General features: G+C 45.9%; 1 protein-coding gene across 1 annotated transcript in view; it reads left to right on the top strand.

Moving 5' to 3' along the window:
* DHX35 (DEAH-box helicase 35) overlaps positions 1-19,044 on the top strand; it is a 66,048-nt gene that overhangs the window by 37,754 nt on the left and 9,250 nt on the right. The window contains exons 12-18 of the mRNA XM_059406998.1: positions 1,286-1,496; positions 5,797-5,921; positions 8,809-8,863; positions 10,979-11,074; positions 12,840-12,934; positions 14,635-14,712; positions 16,212-16,341. Of these exons, the coding sequence (XP_059262981.1) occupies positions 1,286-1,496; positions 5,797-5,921; positions 8,809-8,863; positions 10,979-11,074; positions 12,840-12,934; positions 14,635-14,712; positions 16,212-16,341 (790 nt within the window). The remainder of the gene's footprint in view (positions 1-1,285; positions 1,497-5,796; positions 5,922-8,808; positions 8,864-10,978; positions 11,075-12,839; positions 12,935-14,634; positions 14,713-16,211; positions 16,342-19,044) is intronic.

Consider the following 19,044-nt stretch of genomic DNA (forward strand, 5'->3'; position numbering starts at 1 on the left):
TGGAGCAACTCGAGTCGGCCCAGTCGGACTGTGGCCACCCAGGCAGGAGGCCTGGATTCTGTGCCTGACGTACTCTGTGCCTGGGTGAGTTGCTCAGCCTCAAGCCTCGTATTTTCAGCTGAGAAACATAAATAAGAACCTTTGAGTCAGTGGTTCTCTGCTATAAAATCTTAAATGTCTATCATCTAGAAAGGGTAGGACGATTTTTTTAAAGATTTTGTTTATTTATTTGACAGACAGAGATCACAAGTAGGCAGAGAGTCAGGGGGAAGCAGGCTTCCTGCTGAGCAGAGAGCCCGATGCGGGGCTTGATCCCAGGACCCTGAGATCATGACCTGAGCTGAAGGCAGCGGCTTAATCCACTAAGCCACCTGGGCGCCCCGGTAGGAAGATTTTTATTAGATGATAGATGTTAAAGTGTTTTAAAAAGTTCTCAGTGCTGTCTATCTATGTGTGTTCCTTGCTTCTTGAAACGTCCCAGGGGCGGCGCCCCGTGTGCTTGAAATAAAATGTAAATACCTCACGGTGGCCCAGAGACAGCTCGTGGTCTGGCCCTTGCTGTCCTCCAGCCTCATCTCGTCCTTCCTCCGGATTCTGGCCTCCCTGGATGTTTCTCCTTTCTGTGAACTGTCTCTTCTGCCTGGATCTCTAGGGCGTTGCCTGCCTCTTGTTACTCAGCTCAAAATCATCTTTTAGAGAGGCTTTCCCTGGCCATCCAAAGTAGTGCAGCCCACTATTGGAATGTCATGCACAAGGAATGTTTTTAAATACTACGTTATGTTCTATTACTGCTCTGTTGCATTTTATTTAAAGTTATTTTTCACTCTGAAATTTTCTGCTTGTTTAATTTCACTACTTCTCCACCCAAACACTTACACTCGGATGCAGACTCTGGGAGAACGGGGGCCATGTGTTCCTTGTTCACCATACATCCCCAGCACTTCGAACAGTGCCTGCAAAGCCTGACTTTAGAAAATAGTTCAGATGTGAGTGAATGAATGAACGTGTTCATGGTGGTGATTTCCTTTAGTTGTGCAGAAGGCAGAAACTAACATTTGTTGAGTATTTATTAGGGACCCAGCACCAGGCTCTAATTGCTTTAGGGATATTTCACGTTTGATGACCCCCACAACCCAGGAGGGGGTGAAATTCTATATAAACTGCCTCTTACAGATTCTATACTGTTGGAAATATCTTTAATAAATCTATTAGGATTTTGAGTAGTTTCTTAAAAGTGAAAAGAACCAAATGACTTCTTTCTACTTTTCTTGCTGTTCGAACTTAGGTGATAGTGGCCACCAATGTGGCCGAAACCTCCATTACAATCAGCGGGATTGTGTATGTGATCGACTGTGGCTTCGTGAAACTCCGAGCCTACAATCCCAGGACGGCCATTGAGTGCTTGGTGGTGGTTCCGGTGTCCCAGGCGTCAGCTAACCAGCGCGCGGGACGTGGTGGCCGCAGTCGCTCTGGAAAATGTTACCGCCTTTATACAGGTTAGTGTGGTGTTCCATCAGGGCTTTTGACCTTCTCGTAGCTAGCCTGAGCACTGGAGAGGATCACAGGTGTTTCCTCCCTTGGGCAGAACTTCACATACAATGCAGACCCCGGTCACCAGGCCCTTTGTCCCTTGGCCCCTGCTGCTTTCTTCAGGCTAAATGGAGCACTGCTTTGCTGCTGCTCCCATTGGCTGAGGCTGGCCCATGAGTCCCCAGTTACTGCCATCCCCGCTCCAGCCTGAAGTCTGGGCGTAGACCTCCATGTGGCCTGGGCCACGTGTCTTGGGTCCTTTCTTTCTTCCCTTTCCCTCAGCTTCATCTGCTGCTTTCTCGTTCTGGAAGGACTCCTGACTCCTCTGAGGCCCTGCAGTGAGTTCCATCTTTGCCTCTGGTTGAGAGCACCTTGTAGCGTGAAAATGAGACCACTGATAGAAAGCAAATAGTTGTTCAGCTCCCGCTCTTTGCCAAGCACTGTGCTAGGTTTTGAAGGAGCAAGATAAAATTCTAAGACTATCCCAGCCCTTCAGGAATTTTCTCTCCAGCTTGAAGGCAGCCATGCCTTCGACAGTGATATGTCCAGAGCGTCTCTCTCTCTCTCCGTCCCCCGCACCCCCGCATCTCGCTTTGGTAGGTAATGGCACCAAGATTTCTCCTCAGTTGTCCAGACTGAATTTTCACATCATTTTTGATCCTCTCCCCTGTCCAGCGTCCATCTGTGCTCACTTCCCAGATCCGGGGGCTTTGTTTTTTGCCTCTTCTTTCCTGCTGGTAACCATCCCCCTTGTTCAGTCCCTGATGCTATTCTTTCTTGTAGTGAATGTGCCAGGGTTTGGGGATCTCAGGCTATGTGAGCGTGGTCGGTGGAGGCAGCCCCGCAAACAGGTCGGCATGTTACGGTATGATAGGGTTGCCATGTCGTAGTGAGCCTTGGAGGCAGAGAGCAGGGAGTTATCCCACAGGGGAGGGCTTCACAACTGAGCATTTGTGCCTGATCTTACTGGCCACCCGTGGTTATTCAGGGGAAGGGATAGCACCAGACAGAGGGCATGGACTTTGCAGGTACGTGGTGGGGAGGAAGTGGGTAAGGGAAGTGTCAATGGCAGGGGAATGGCGGAGCCTGAGGCCAGAGCGGTAAGCATCTTCCGCCACTGAAGGCGCTAAGGAGGAAAGATGGGAGAGTTAAGAGAGAACCGGGGTTAAAGGCATCTAGAAACTTAGGAAAAGAGTAACCTTCAGGATACTTGAAAACAAATGTATTGGGGTGGGATTCATATCACATAAAGTTAACCATTTTATTTTATTTTTTATTTTTATTTTTTTTTTTAATTTTATTTATTTATTTGATAGACAGAGATCACAAGTAGGCAGAAAGGCAGACAGAGAGAGAGGAAGGGAAGCAGGCTCCCCGCTGAGCAGAGAGCCCGATGCGGGGCTCGATCCCAGGACCCTGGGATCCTGACCTGAGCTGAGGCTCAACCCACTGAGCCACCCAGGCACCCCTTTATTTTTATTTTTAAAAGATTATTTATTTATTTGACAGAGATCACAAGTAAACAGAGAGGCAGGCAGAGAGAGAGGGGGAAGCAGGCTCCCGCTGAGCAGAGAGTCCAATGTGGGGCTCTATCCCTGGACCCTGGGACCATGACTAGAGCTGAAGGCAGAGGCTTTAACCCACTGAGCCACCCAGGCGCCCCAAAGTTAACCATTTTAAATCAAACTGTTCAGTGGGATTTAATTATGTCCGCAGTGTGCATTACTGCTTGTCCAGTTTCATAATATTTCCCTCACTCTTTATCCATTAAGCAGTTTCTCCGCACGCCTGCCTGCCTCCTGGCAACCACCAGTCTGTTCTGTCTCCGTGGGTTTATCTGTCTGGGATATTTTGTATAAATGGGATCATATGATTTGTGACCTTGTGTGTCTGGCTTCTTTCATTTAGCATAATGAATGCTAAATGTTTTCCTGGTTTATCTCTGCTGTATTAGTACTTCATTCTTTTTGGGGGGCAGGGATAGGGGCAGAAGGAGAGAGAGAATCTCAAGCAGGCTCCCTGTCTAGCACAGAGCCCCACGTGGAGCTCGAGCTCACGACCCTGAGATCATGACCTGAGCTGAAATCAAGAATTGGATGCGCAACCGACTGAGCCACCCAGGCACCCCAGGACTTCATTCTTTTTTATGGCTGAATAATATTCCATGGATGGATATACCACAACTTATCTCTGTATCAGTTGATTATATCCATCTTTGGCTTTTGTGAATAGCTGCTGCTATGAAAATGTGTGTTTCGAATGCGTGTTTTTAATTGTTTTGAGCAGATACCTGGCAGTGGAATTGTGGGGTCACACAGTAATTCTGTGTTGAACTTTTTGAGGGAGTCAGGCTATTTTTAAAGACGAAATAGCCAGTGTTACCTCATGTTCCAAAGAAACAATGTCACAGAATGCAGACTAAAGACAGGCAGGCCGATTTGGTTGAAAGGTCACTGGCCTCCTTAGGAGGAGTTTAGTGGAGTGGGGTTTGGTAGGGCCCCCCTGACAGTAATGGGGTGCACTGGCATCCAGCCCGTAGACTTTCTTGGCTGACTGGCTTCCACATGAGCTTTCACAGAGTGGAGTCCTGAGCAGGGTGCTACCTGCTCAGACCCTGGACCGTTTCTCAAAACCCTACAGGACTTTTCCTGGCTTATGTTATCCCACTGTCCACATACATGCCCTGCACTCCATCCCAGCTACACTCTGCCCTTCCTGAACTTAACTTTTCTGTTTTTCCACATCTCTTATCTTTGATACCTTTCCTTGGGCTGTTCCTTCTGCCCAACAGATCCCCTTATCCTTCAGATCCTCTCTCAGATGACAACTCCCTCTTGAAGTGACCTCACATGCCTTTTCGCAGTGACTGCTTCCTCATTCCCTGAGCCTCCATTCTCCTTCAGGAGGACTGTTCACTGGGACCCAGCCTTGGAGGTGACTGTTTTTGGTCTTGGTCCCAGACCTTTTCATATCACTGAAGCTTCTGGAGGCTGCTCCTGCCACTCCTGGCCCAGGGCCTCACATACTTGGTCTTCAGTAGAGTTTAATTGAACGTCACTAACTCTTGGGCAGCACCTGCTTCCTGTGAGTGGCTTCTTAGCAAGGTTGTCCTGGTATCTGAGAATTTCACTTCTCCCTCTGTCAGCAGTGTGCTTGGAAAGTGTGGCTGTCCTACTAAAAAGCCATCCCCAAGATGCTTTCGAAACTCAAGAAACTTCAGGAACTTCTGCTGCTGCCTGTTCTTCAGCACCTCCCAGTTAAACCCATGCCTGTGGCCATTTCTGTCTGTCCATCCTCAGAACACTGGTTGTCTGTTCGCTCACAGCCTTTTTGAAAAAATTCTTCGGTGACAAGTGCTATTTCTTCATGACACCTTTTGTTGTTGTTTCCTTTCTCTAGTTAACAAAACCCTTACGATCTACGTGGAGGTTGGGCCAGCCTTGTCTTGAGGAGGGTGTGTGCAGTTAAAATGTTGACTGATGTGAGAGGGATTTTGTGGGTAGAGCATTCTCTGTCTAATCCATAAGCTTTCTGAATATATACAAAAGTGATTTAATCCCTCCTCCCTCTCCTTTGCCCCCCTCCAACTGCCCTGTTTGTCAGGCTTTTATGAAAAGGCCTCCAAGGTCTCTTCCTCCCTATCCCTTCTCCTGCCTCTCCCATCTTGGCATTTCTGTGCCTTGTGCTTTTTCCTGTGGGAGGTCGCCTGTTGTTCCTGAGGGGGCCCATGGGCGTTTGTTGATCTGTTGGGGGTAGCATCAGATTCTGAGGGCGATGTGGGCCTGGCTCGTTGGTTTTAAAAAAGTTAGATTTGGACAGTTTTTGCTCTTTGTAAGATTGGCTCGTTTGTTGTATTCTGGTTACCCTTTTGGTGATTTGCTTGGAGCTGTTTTTCGCTTATAGGTACGGTTCTTGCCTTCTAGACTTGCAGCAGCCCCAAGCAGAGGTTGTGGGACCTGACGACGGTTGTGATCCAGCACATACCTGTGGCTTTGATTTCATGTTCTCACAAAAAGCACGTTAAAAAAGCATCCTAAAGGAAAAGAACAGACTTCTGTAAAGATACATTGTTCATAAAGATAGAAACTGCTAAGGTTAAGGTATTTTTTAAATGGAATGGTCTTTTCGAAATACAACTTCGCGTCGTGATATCTGATCCTAGAGTCTTCGAGCCTCTCACTAGAGAAGGAAAACTGTCCTGTGGGCATAATGATTGTGTTTGATTGTGGCATTTGACCCCAAGCAGTTTTGATTTCTTATCCTCAGAGGAAGCCTTTGACAAGCTGCCTCAGAGTACTGTCCCTGAGATGCAGCGCAGCAATCTGGCGCCTGTCATCCTCCAGCTGAAAGCACTTGGAATCGACAATGTCCTCAGGTTCCACTTCATGTCGGTAAGTCCTGCTTCTGTCCGACTGCCCACGGGTGAATGTCGGGACATGAGCTAGAATGCATCACTTTCTAAAAAAAATTTTTTTTATTTCCACTTAGCTCACGTGTCGTGTGCCTGCTTTGCACCAGGCCCCGTGCAGGGTATGGGGTTGCAGGGCTGACACATTTCCTGTTCTTGCCTGACGGGGGGGGGGGGGTGACAAGTAAGTGGGTAGTTGCCGTGGGTGGGTCCTCAGGGCTGATCCACTTTCTGCTTGTTTCCTGAGGCTCATTCCTGGGAGGGGAATTATTGGGTCAAACAGCCGTAGGACATCCATGATGTGTTTTGGACATCCATGATGTGTGGCCAAACCGCTGTGAGCTTCAGCAGCACACACTGCCCCATGCACTGTGCCCCTGTCATGCCCTGTTAGAGGCTTGCTAATTTGGTTGATGTCAGGAAAGGAAGAGAGGACAAATATCGGTACCTCATTCTTTGATTTCTCGAAAGACAGTTAAAAAAAAAAAAAACATTTATTGGCCACTTTATATTTCTTCCGAGTTGTGAAGCCATTTATCTGTTAAAATTAGTGTTTATTGTGATTTTTAAGAGTCCTTTAATTAATTAGACATTAACCTTTGTCTGTAGTATTTTTTGGAAATGTTTTTCTAGTTTTTTGTATCTTCCTATTTATTTATTTATTTAAAAAAGATTTATTTATTTGACAGAGAGAGAGAGAGATCACAAGTAGGCAGAGAGGCAGGCAGAGAGAGAGAGGGAAGCAGGCTCCCTACTGAGCAGAGAGCCTTATGTGGGGCTCGATACCAGGACCCTGAGATCATGACCTGGGCCGAAGGCAGTGGCTTAACCCACTGAGCCACCCAGGCCCCCTATTTATTTATTTTAATGTGCAGACATTATAAGTATTTCCATGGTAAAATCATTCTGTCTCTGTTTCTGTGATTTGTTCTGTTATTCCTGTCCTTATGAAACACTTCCCCAGCTCTAGGTCAGTTAGTAAACATTCAGTCATATTTTCTTCTTGAATTTTTATGATTTGAAGACTAGTGTTTTAACTCTTGTTCTCTCCCAGTTGCATTGTTACATGGTGTGACGTGCCTGGATTCTCAGATAATAAAGTCCCTCATGTCTTATATGTCATACGAACTAGGTGAATGAAGGAATAGAAAATGCCAGTCTCTCTCCCAAAGAAAACAACTGTGTGTTTATCATAAGTATGGAAAAAATATACTCTTTGATTATTGGTGTATGCAAGAAATTATAGAGAAGATAAACAGTGTATGCAAATTAAAAGCTTAAGAAAAGTCTCCCATCTAAGATGAAAGGAAAGCATATAATGGCAAAAACGACATATCAGCATCTTGAAAGCTGCAGTTTTTCATGCATCATTTGGAATAAATATCCACTGGAAGAAAGAGCCAAAGGGAAGGAACCAGCACAAATAGTAAATGAACATTGGAACATGTATGGCTTCTCTAGAAGAGAAATGAGTGTAGATTGAAATTGCTGAAAGGTACCACTTCGCATTAGTTAAGGGATCAAACATGATGAAAAAGGAGAAAGTTCAAAGCTGACATAGTTTGGGAAAGTGGTTTTGTACTCTGCTTCAGTCCCGGAGGGCTTTCTGACATTATTTTATGAGGCGTAGGAACTCCTGGTATTTCTTTTCAGGGAAATTTCTCCTGAAAAAATAATTCAAAAGAAGAAAAGGACATGCATAGCATGATTATGTTTATAGTATCATTGTATATTAAATTTTTTTAAAAGATTTTATTTATTTATTTGACAGATAGATAATCACAAGTAGGCAGAGAGGCAGGCAGAGAGAGTAGGGGAAGCAGGCTCCCTGCTGAGCAGAGAGTCTGATGTGTGACCCTGAGATCATGACCTGAGCCGAAGGCAGGGGCTTAACCCACTGAGCCACCCAGGTACCCTGTATATTAAATTTTTAAATAGAATAGTGAAGATCATAAACTTTTGGACAACTGAGGAAAGAGGAAAATATGTACAATTTCATCTTCATATATTCCCTTCATGTTATTTTCTCCCTGAAACTGTGTGTTTTTTTTTTTAACAGTTGAAATTAGAGACCATATACAATTTTGTTTATTTAGCAGTTTTAGTTCAATTAGCAAAGAACTGAAAAGGACTGTGTTTTTTACGGAGTATGACCTCATTGGACTATTATGCAGCCATCCCAAGTAATCACTGTGAAGTTCCTCTGGGCTTAAAAAAAAAACCCCAGAAAACCATACAGAAAAACAAACTAAAATTATACATATGCAGTCCTTCCAGTTGTGTTAAAACAGTGTTCGTATATGGTCCCAAAACAGATGAGGCCAGGGAGACAATCTAGTCAGTGTGTGTTTAGGTAAAAATACTGGAGCTGTGATTTGGACCAGATAATCACACTGAAGGTCACAGTAGCATCTTTGCTTAAAGAATGTCAGATTGCCTAGCATTCTTCTTTTTCAGAATTCAGATTCTGCGCGTGTCAGTTGCCCCCTGTGGGGGAAGGCCTGGCACTGGACTCTGGGCGGTGCAGTGTTACCCACCAGGGTTGCTGGAATAGAAGGTTGAGACTGTGAAGGATGAAAGTCAGAAGTGTCTGATGCGAGTGTAGGAAAACAGGGAGGTTGTTCGAAGTAGGGACGCATCACTTCTGGTGGAGGGGAGCATGAGGGAGGGCTCCAAGGGGCAGAGTTTAATCAAGGCGAGATTGAAGACCCAGTAGTAGTAAGGATGCTACGAAGGAGAGGAAGACCGTTGCAAGGGCGCCAACGTGAATACAAGCAGGAAGAGGGAAGAATGATTTGAGTAGGAAATCGTCACATTTTATGTCTGTTACCTGAAGAAATGACTTCAGGAGGATTTTTATGTTTTTACAGCCCCCCCCAGCCCAGTCGATGGTTCAAGCGTTGGAGTTACTCTATGCTCTGGGAGGTATGCCTGTCTATTACATGTTCTCTCATCTGCTTACTATAGATGATAGTGGTTTGGTTGTATTCATGGGCTCTTAGTATCTTCAGGGATGGGACTGCTTCTCCCCATATATATAATTCTTTTAACAACCCTTAAGCTTCAGGGGTGTAAAAAGGTGGGACCATAATTAGATTAATAGTACATGAAGTCCAGTTATGGCAATAAACTTATAAAGCATGTTGGTACATCAGGAGCTGTTAGAGCCTCACTCCTGAAAGACATCTTGAAGATTCCCTACCAGTATTTTAGATGTTACGTCTTCAGGCCTGTTTCTCAGTCCCTCCACCCCATCCTGAAATCTCTGGCTCAGCATTCTCTTCTTGTCCCCCCTCATTCCATTCCTGGAGTTCCCTGTGGAGAATTGGGTCGATGACTAGCCCATGGAGTTCTTTGGGGCAAGGAAACACCATGCTTTGTAAGAACCTCTATTCTATTGTTTAAAAATGTAGTGTTTACTCTAAGATAGAGAAAACCGTAGCCTTGAATTCATCTGCTCAGGAAGTACCTGCCTTCTGTGAATACTGCTCCAAATGAACATATTGTCTGGTTTGGTAGTAAGTTTAGGTAGAGGTTTAGTCCTTTGAGATTGTTTTGTTTGTTTTTAACATCTTTGTTGAGGCATAATTCATATGCCATACAAGTTACCCATTTAAAGTGTACAGTTCAGTGGTTTTTAGTATATTCACAGGGTTATATGACCATCATCTCAAATTTGGAACAGTTTCATCACCTAAGAAAGAAACCCTGTACCTATGAGTGCTCCTTCCTTACTCCCTTTCCCCTGCTTCTCTCAACTTCAGGCAACTAGTGATCTAATATGTCTCTGTAGACTCGCCCATTATGGACATCTCTCATAAACAGAGTTATATCATCTGTTCTTTTGCGACTGCCTTCTCTCCTTCAGCCAGTGTTTTCAAGGTTCATCCGTGTTATAGATGTGTTGATATTTCATTCCTTTTTATTGAATAATACAGCATTTCTTGGATTGGATATGTCACATAGTATCCTTATCCATTTTGGAGTTAATTTTTTTGTATGGGGTCCATCTTCATTCATTACATTTGTGATACTTCCCTCAAAGGAATAGCCAATTACTGATTTAAAAGATGGATTTAGAAGGCCGTTATGTGGGTCTGGGTCAGGTCAGCCCAGAGTGAGTGTATGCCGAACGGGTTCCCATCCCTGTTCTCAGGCATGTCGTAGGACCCTGAAAGCAAGGTTTCCTGGGGTCGTCTGTAATGTGTATGAGGGAACATTGACAACAGAGAAGTTTTTCATTTGGATTGATATGCCTCTAATGCAACAGGAAGTTAAAATATTTTCTATTTCTTCACTGACCTAAGGAAGCCGGAGAAGGCAAGGGGAACCACCCAGCTTAATCTCCAGCTACAAGCTGAATTATCACCTTCAAAGAGATGATTATATAGGAACAGAAGAGAAGTTACCTTTCCCGTCTTACTCTGAGCTCTGCAGCATGTATTTTAATGGCATGCCTTGGGAGTAGTCTGCATGGTAGCAGCTCCGGAATCCCATGAATCCTGAATACTGGCTGGTGGCACAGGGGCAAGGAGGGATGTGGGGAATTGGAGTCCACCCAGTTCAGCGAGCTGCCCAGGGGGCAGCTGGAATAATAGTCCTGGTGTTGGCACCCAGGAGAGGTCTGGGCAGACATTGAGATTTGTAGTCGCTGGCCTTGTAATTGCTCTCGTAATGTGCAAGGAACGGAGGGCTTGGGATGCCCTTCTGAGACATCTGCACTTGCACTTGGAAGGAGCAGTCTCCGGGGTGGGGGAGGGGAGTGGGAAGCAGGAGGAGGCCGCAAGGCTGTTCCCTGGGAATGAAGTCCTTGAATAGAAGCTATGCGAAGTGTCAGTTTTTCAAAATTGGCTTTTTGGGAGCTCAGAGTGGGTCTTTTCTTCTTTTAATGTAACAGCATTCTGATGTAAGATTGAGCTTGGTAGCGAGGTTCATCTTTTGGACACCTTTTCGTAGCGTCCATCGTGCTTATCCTGGTAACCATACATCTTCCAACAGAAGGTACACGCCTTCTGATTTCTGTTGTTGTTCTTACGGCAGGTCTGGACAAAGACTGTCGCCTAACTGAACCTCTTGGCATGAGAATCGCAGAGTTTCCTTTGAACCCCATGTTTGCAAAAATGCTGCTTGAATCAGGTAGGTGGAGACCAGTAGTTCTCACTGATTCAGTCAGGATTAGCTCTTTGAATTTTGTGCACCCTGGGGAAGAGGGCATGATATATTCCGTGTAGTGAAGGAGCTTTCCTCTAACGCTGTCTGACTTGGGCATGTGGTTAACTGGGGAATCTGTGTCAGTCACCATTAATTCATTCAGTAGACAGTTTTTGTTTTCCTGGGGGCCTAGAACAGAAGCCTGATTTTTTTTTAAACATGGAAGTGTTTTTTTTTTAATTATGATAAAAAATAGATGAAGTGTACCATTTAAACATTTTTAAGTGTACATTTCTGAGGCATTAAGTACACTCACACTTTCAGTCGGCCCTTATCACCATCCATTTCCAGAACTTTTTCTTCTTTTTACACTGAAACTCTGTCCCCTTTAAACACCAACTCCCCACTCCCTCCTCCCCCCAGCCCTACAGCCACCCTCCTACTCTGTCGTCATGAATTTGATGATTCTGGGAACCTCCCTTCAGCGGAATCCTATAATATTTGCCCTTCTGTGACAGGTTTATTTCATTTGACATACTGTCTTCGAAGGTTCATTCATGGTGTAGCCTGTGTCAGAATGCCCCCTTTTTAAGGCTGCCTAGTGTTTCCCTGTGTGTGCCGTTCTCCTGCCGGTGGACACTACTGAATATAAAAGTTGCTTCCACCTTCCAGCTGTTGTGAATAAGGCTGCTGTGAGCACTGGCATAGAAGTGTCTGTTGGAGTCCCTGCTTTCCCTTTTGGGTGTGTGCTTCCAGTGGAACTGCTGAATCATCCAATAATTCGGTGTTTAATTCTTGGAGGCCTCCCCGTACTTTTTTCCCGAGGTCACACCTCTTTCTACTCCTACCACCAGCACACAAGGGGCCCAGCTTCCCTGATGCCTTCAGATGTCTGTGAGGATGGGAGTAAGGGGCAAAAGTTCTGAAGTTAGAGGTCAAGTCAGAGTCCTCTACCCACCACCTCGACCAGGAAAAGCAATTAGAATTTCTTCTTGCTTTTGGCTAACTTTTGTATGCACTAGCAATTTACAAAGCTGTATTTCAGACTAAGCGTGGTGAGGGGGGTAGCTTTAGTTTTGAAACACCCGGATGACCTCAGGCTTAATTGAGAAATGGGACTCTTAAGTTTGGGGTTGGGGTGCGTGTCAGTCATGAGGCTGGAAGCTGTGGGGAGGAGGACAAGTGCGACAGTTCGCTGTCACCGTCCAGTGTGCCCCGGATGCTGATGGCTGCAGACCCTGTTCCCAGGTGTGAGCAGTCGCTGCCCAAGGAGGGCTGCCCTGGTTTAGGTGTGTGTGGGGCTTGCCAGGTCAGGTGAGCCCTGTCAGGAGGGAGGCCAGCCCTGAGAAGGGTCCAGGAAGAGAGATAATGCAGAAGGGACACAACCCATATACTCTCTGCGCCACCCCCCGGTCCCCCGCCTCGGATTTTGGCCAGGATCCTAGCTGTTCCAATTGAGAGTAGGGAACAGGTGTGGAGCGAACCCGCCCTTAGTGACTCGGCTCCTTTGGTCCCACCGTGGTGTGTAGCTGGAGTTCTCAGAACCCTCCTGGGCCTCTGTTCATCTGGGCCACATGTGGGACATTACATTCAGAAGGGTAAAGTGTTGATGTGTTACGAACTTTAACAATCAAACTGTATATACATATGTGACTTTAGTTTGTAGTATGGTATAAGGAAAATAATGAAATGTGTTTCACTTCTCATTGATAGTACATGTTTGAAGTCAAACATGCTTTTTGTTTTATAGGAAATTTTGGCTGTTCTCAGGAAATTCTAAGCATTGCAGCCATGATGCAAATCCAGAATATCTTTGTGGTCCCCTCAAACCAGAAGTCTCAGGCAGTAAGTCTAGCCTTTTCCCCAAGTCATTCATACCAGTCTCTTCGACCGTGGGTTCCCTTGTTGAAACTCTCTGGGAACCGCTGATGACAGGGTTGTGCAGATGGGACCCACTTGCATTCTGAGTGTTCGCGATGTGCCTGACATTGTGCCAGACATTTTATGTGCGTCGTGTTCCCTTGTGTCTTCACCATAATCCTGGGAGGTAAACACTTTTCTCATCATCTTTAGAGGTGGAGGCGCAGAAAGGTTATATAACTCACGTTCGTGATTGCACAACTGTGGAGCAGTTGCCTTTCATAGTCTGGAGCCCCCAGTCACAACTGTGACCTGTTGCTCTCCCCATAAGGGAAATGGCCTTCATGCTGGGTGGTGCACTGGCGATATAAGAAGCAGTGCCTGGGCACAGCAGGCTGATTTTGGTGGCAGTGGAGGGGTACTCTAAGCCAGGGAGATGGCAGGGCCCTGCCTGAGGCCCCGGCACCAGACACGACTGAAGGAGTGAGTGCTGGGGAGATTGGAGAAATCAGGCTACGAAGAGCACCCTGGAGGCGAGGTACACTGACAGAGGCAGGTCAGGGTGAAATCGGCTAGTTCCTGCCGGAAGAGTGGGAAGTGGCAGCCTTGCACACGCAGGAGCTGAACTTGGATGTGTGGTGATTGTCTTCTTCCCGGACAGTCGTAACATGATAGAGGACATTTTCCAGCTTCTGTGCCTGGTGTTATGTCCATTTTTTCCCTTTTTTGTTTGCTTTTCTGTTACACTTTCTGACAGTCCTTCCTCAGAGTAGGCAGACTCGTTTTCAAGATAAGGAACCTGAGGTGCCGACCACTGTCTGGAATTATATTGTTTCCCCTCCGTGGTCCAGCCTCTCTGCTGTGTTCTCCCCTGGGCCTTCCTCCCACCTGCTGTACCATATTTGGCTTGTTTGCTTGTTTGTTTTTTGCTCCCACCACTGCTTGATTCACTGCTATATCCCAAATGCTTAGAACAGCCCCTGACCTCTGGTAGTGTCCCAGAAATACCTATTAAGGAAGGAATGGAAGGAAGGCAGGAAGGTGGCTAGGTAGGCTTTAATTATGTGATATTTGATGCAAAGAGAAAATTATAGAGATACTAAGTAAATTTGTTTGCTTACTTATGTATTGTATGTGCTGAGTTCTTGTACTTGCGAGAAGAGGGTGGTGTTGCCCAGGATCATATAGAAAGGAAAACTGAGGGATGGGGTCTGAAAAGATTGCGTGGCTGGTGGTCACCTCCGAATACAGAGTTGTCTCCCGCGTGCCAGACTGCTGGCCACCTGCCCTCCCGGAATGTGTATTCTTCTAGGGGCTGCGGTGCGGGGGGGAGGGTGGAGGTTCTTCGGAAAGAGATGATATGGACTGGGTAGAGCAGGAGAGAGATAAGAACACTGACGCTTCCCTAATACCTCTGGCAGGTGTGAGAGTGAATCCTCTTAATCCTGCAGCAGTCTTGATAGGTTTAATAATCCCAATTTTACAGATAAGGAAGCTGAGGCCAAGAAAGTGTATATTACCAGTCTGAGGTTTTGGGGAGGTGGTGGAGTCAGACCGGGTACAGACCAGCTACAGATCAGGTCTTTCTGACTCTGCAAGCCATGAGCTCTTCTGCTTGTAGTGTTACCATCCAGTACCAGAGGCTCACGGGAGTTGACTTCTGAATGTTGCTTTGTTCTTTCCAGATTCGAGTGCACCGAAAATTTGCTGTGGAAGAGGGTGATCATCTCACGATGCTCAACGTGTATGAAGCGTTTATCAAAGTAAGTACAGCTGCCCCTCAAAAGGCCCCTCCACCCAACTCAGGGTCATCTAGGAGTGAGGGTTCCAGATCAGTTTATAAAGCGATGGCCGAGTAAGCCACGGGTGGGGCCCCTGCTTGGGTTTGTGGTGTGATTTTGCCTGGAAGAACATAGGAGTCGCTCCTGGCTGTCCCCTGCCTGGAGATGGGATGCATTAGCAGCACGCTGATGGCTCAGCCTCCCCCTCTCCCTACCATCTCACACCCACCAGTGCTGCTGGACAGCACTGGCAGACATCTGAGTAGCAAGTCCTGTTCTATTTTCTGCCAAATAAGTGAGGCCAAGAGTGTGTGGTGTGGAGTTGAATTCTTCAAAGCAGTGTCTTTGAGATTGTGTCAGCCGCCACTCCTCCAGCAGGGACCGGCTGTGAGGGACGGGTGCTGAGGACCACGTCTGTTCACTCACCCTACCCGGATTTAGCCATCGGCACTTTTAATTTTTATTGTGTTTTTCTGTAACATTTTTAACATTTTGTAAAACTAAGCAAATAATACAGCTTAAGAGTCTTACCAAAAATTGCTGAAAAAGAGCTCTAAAGACGAAAAGTGTAAGAAACCTCTTATGTAGAGGAAAGGGTGGGAGGGGGAATTAAACATTTCTGATTTTCAGTGTCTCGTATTTGTTTCTTAAATACTTCTGGAAGAGGAGATCTACTAGGTTTTTGTTTCACCGGAGATCTAAGGGAGATGATTCAGTTAATGAACAGTCTTCGGAAAAGCCTGATCTCTTACTGAGATCATGAGTTACGAGTTACAGGAGTTAAAATTCATTTGTACGAGCGCAGCTTTGCCATCTGCACTCTGAAGCTCGCTCTGCCGGTGGAAGGCGGGCGCACGTCTGTACCACGTTAGTGTATAGTCGCCTTCTTGGGAAATCTGTGGATGACATTTTCTTATTCAAAATGCTTTCTTTTTGGCTTGGAGTAGAATTTCAGAGATACATCCCCACAGTAGTAATTTAGTCTAAGACATAATGATCCTACTTAAGAATGTCGAATAAAATTAAGCACTATTGATAGAAAAATTAAGTGTTGGGGATAAAGAGTAGTCATTTGCAAATCATTTCTCAATTGGCAAGTGTCATTGCGTGCCCAGAGTCTCCTAGAATGATGAACTCACAGAAAGTTGATTTACAAAGTTAATTTATAAGGACCCGCAGGGAAGTGGTTCTTTCTTTTAACTCGCCACTTAAGAGGGTATTTCAGACTGAAAGTAACTGTCAGGAAGTTCTCCTTTGCCCTTTGGCATGGGAAGCTAGACGAAAGAGCAGTCCAATGGTATGTGTGGTGGTCAGCATCCGTTGAGGAGCATGGGGCAGAATGGGGCCCATTAGGACGGGAAGGTCTTGTCCCACTGAGTAAGCGAAGGGGGGCAAAGGAAACCGTGCACCTTGCAGTGTAGCCGTGGTCGAGAACTTGTCTGCGTTTCTCTCACTCCTCCTCTGTCTGGGTTGCCCTGTAGCACAATAAAAACTCTCAGTGGTGTCAGGAGCATTTCCTGAATTACAAGGGTCTTGTCAGAGCGGCGACAGTGCGAGAGCAGTTGAAGAAGCTTCTTGTCAAGTTTCAAGTGCCCAAGAAATCTAGCGAAGGTAAGAGCAAACCTTCACACCCGGCGACACCCCGTTCTGTGCCGTTGACATGTATTTGCAGATGGTCCGTGCGAGGCTGGTGCGAGGGCACGGCATGCTCCATACCTCCTCTGGGCAGACACGGAATTGCCCGTATTGATGCAAAGCTGAGCGTATAAAAGTAGCTTGTTTTTTCCAGGGAGGTCCATTTTTATTTCTTAGGGCTATTCTTAGTGGGGAAGAAAAAATTGACAAGCCCTGACAAGACTTCAGGATCATTAGCATTTTACATCATTGCATGTTACATAGTTATTAATTTCTGCATGTAGGCTTTGCAAGAAAAGTTGCTTTTAAGTGCGTAGTATTTAGGGCTCTAACATGTAAATTAGATTTTACGTTCAAATGCAGACATGACTCATGAAGTCTGTGTTTTGAGCCTCAGCAGTCCCTAGGGTAAGATAGGAGTGCTGCGTAAGCCTTGGTCACTGGCTTCTGGCCGTGACTGTGACTACCATTAACTGAGGACATGCTTGGTTACACCACAGCAGGTGTGGTGTCACAGGGATACTTTGTGTGGTGTGGGTGATACTTTCCTTACCTTACAGATGGGTTTTAAAGTCCTAGGGAGAAATTCAGTTGAGTTCAGGACAGCACAGCTGGTTCAGCTGATCCAGATCTGTGTGTGGCTTATAACCTGTGCTCTTGAAGGGTGACCCCCCTGCTCATTCACTTGGCTGCTGCCCATCGAGGAGGGCCAGCCACACGCCCGGTGCCCGGTACCCTTGGCACCACGAGTCCCTGCTAGCGTTCCCCAAGTGCCGAGAGCAGGCCGGCCGTGTTCCGAGCGTGTCCACTGTGAGTTCATTTAGTGCGCACACCGGTCTAGTGACTAGGTACTGCTCGAATCCCTGTTGATAGATGAGATCAGTGGGCGAAGAGGCAAAGAGAAACTTGCGGAAGGTCACACGCCGAGTGTGTGGTGGAATCGGAAGTCGGACTCGGGCAGTTTCATTCCTGCCGCTTCAGCCTTATTTTTGCCTCTATCCTAACAAAGTGATTACAAAATGGCCAAGACATGGTGCTGACTCTCAGGAAACAGTGCAGGGAAGGGAGAGACTGATGCGGGTAGACTGAGTGCTACGGTGTGAGGTCTTCAGTTCCCTTTGAAGTTAGAGGAGTAGAGCCATCAGTGCTTCAGGCAGACGGGTGCGGATGTGATAGGAATGCAGGCAGACGGGAGCCCAGCGGGGCTGGGCCTGGGAGGTCGCACAGCAGGTCTCGAGTGGGGGCCCGGTTCAGTCCAGCAGCGGGATTGCCCTAGCAAGCACAGGGCAGGGAAGCTGTGGAGACACGTGCTCGGGGTGAGGGGCATATTAGATGCTCAGAATTCTGATGAGTGAAGACGCTCACAGGAGAGGGGAGAGTTGAAACTGGGTGATTGGGTAAAGTTGGTGTCATTGATAGAAATGGGAAGCTTCCAGAGGCAGCTGTTTGGGGGAGAAGCTGATCTTGTGCTTGTCACCTAGCAGATGACAGCCTTATTTCTCCATCTGTGTTTCTTAACCTATTTTGCATTATCAGCCTCTCACTCAGGAGAAAAGTGATGTTAAATTTAAATTCTTCCGAATAAGAGAAATCAAACATAAGGGAAAATAAGATTTTGTGAGGTAGGGTTGGGCCTTGGTGGGCCACAGCCATTGCAGTATCTAAGATCTGTCCCTTCCCTGCCCGAGAGCCAGTTATCATCCCTTTGGAAGCAGTGTTCCCCGAATAAGAATGTGTGTTCCACATAGAAGTTTCTTTGGGGTAGCAGTTAGAGAGAAGAGACTGAATCTTGGATCAGACCTTGGTTAGAAATGTAGATTTGAGATTTATCAGTTATTGCTGAGAAACAATAGAGAAAATCGTGGAAACACAGTAAATTATGTACAGATTTGAAATTTCTTTTCCTTTTTTTTTTTTTTTAAAGATTTTATTTGTTTATTTGACAGAGATCACAAGTATGCAGAGTGGCAGGCAGAGGGGGGGGGGGATCAGGCTCCCTGCCGAGCAGACAGCCTGATGCGAGGCTAGATCCCAGGATCCTGAGATCATGACTGAGCCACCCTCGCGCCCCCAAATTTGAAATTTCTAAGATGTTAAAGAAAAAACAAATAGTAAAAGTATTTTTAGCAGACATAAGAGATGAAAAATTATAAATTCTATCGTAGAATGAGTTCATTTAGCATGCTTAGAAAAAATACTGGTTTCAAAAAAAAAAAAGAAAAAGAAAAAGAAAAAACACACATAGTAATTGATAAATGTGCAGTAGAGGGGTACCTTTTAGCCAAAACATTGCCAGTAAGAATGCGGTGACACTGACATTCTTGTGTACTTTTGATGGCTTAATAAATTATACTGCCTTTTGGAAACTTAGTTACCAACGTACTGTATTTCATTGGTTCTAAGATGCCATCATTTGTAAGGCACGCCATTATTTTATGTACCACTAGGAAAAAAGTATTGCTGGTTATAATTAACAAAATGCTGTCCTGATTTCAGTAAGCTAAAGGGGGAAGAAAGGGTGAGTCTTAGAATTGATGGAATGTCCTATGTTGTAAGCCACACACATGGCATTATCCTTTGCATAATCACTTAGAATGTATCCAGTGAAAATCATCTAACAAATGGTTGGGCTCTATCCTTGGAAGATGTTTACTGTAGCAATACAGACACACCAATTAA

This window comes from Mustela nigripes, chromosome 7, assembly GCF_022355385.1.
Source record: "Mustela nigripes isolate SB6536 chromosome 7, MUSNIG.SB6536, whole genome shotgun sequence".
NCBI classification, from domain to species: domain Eukaryota; kingdom Metazoa; phylum Chordata; class Mammalia; order Carnivora; family Mustelidae; genus Mustela; species Mustela nigripes.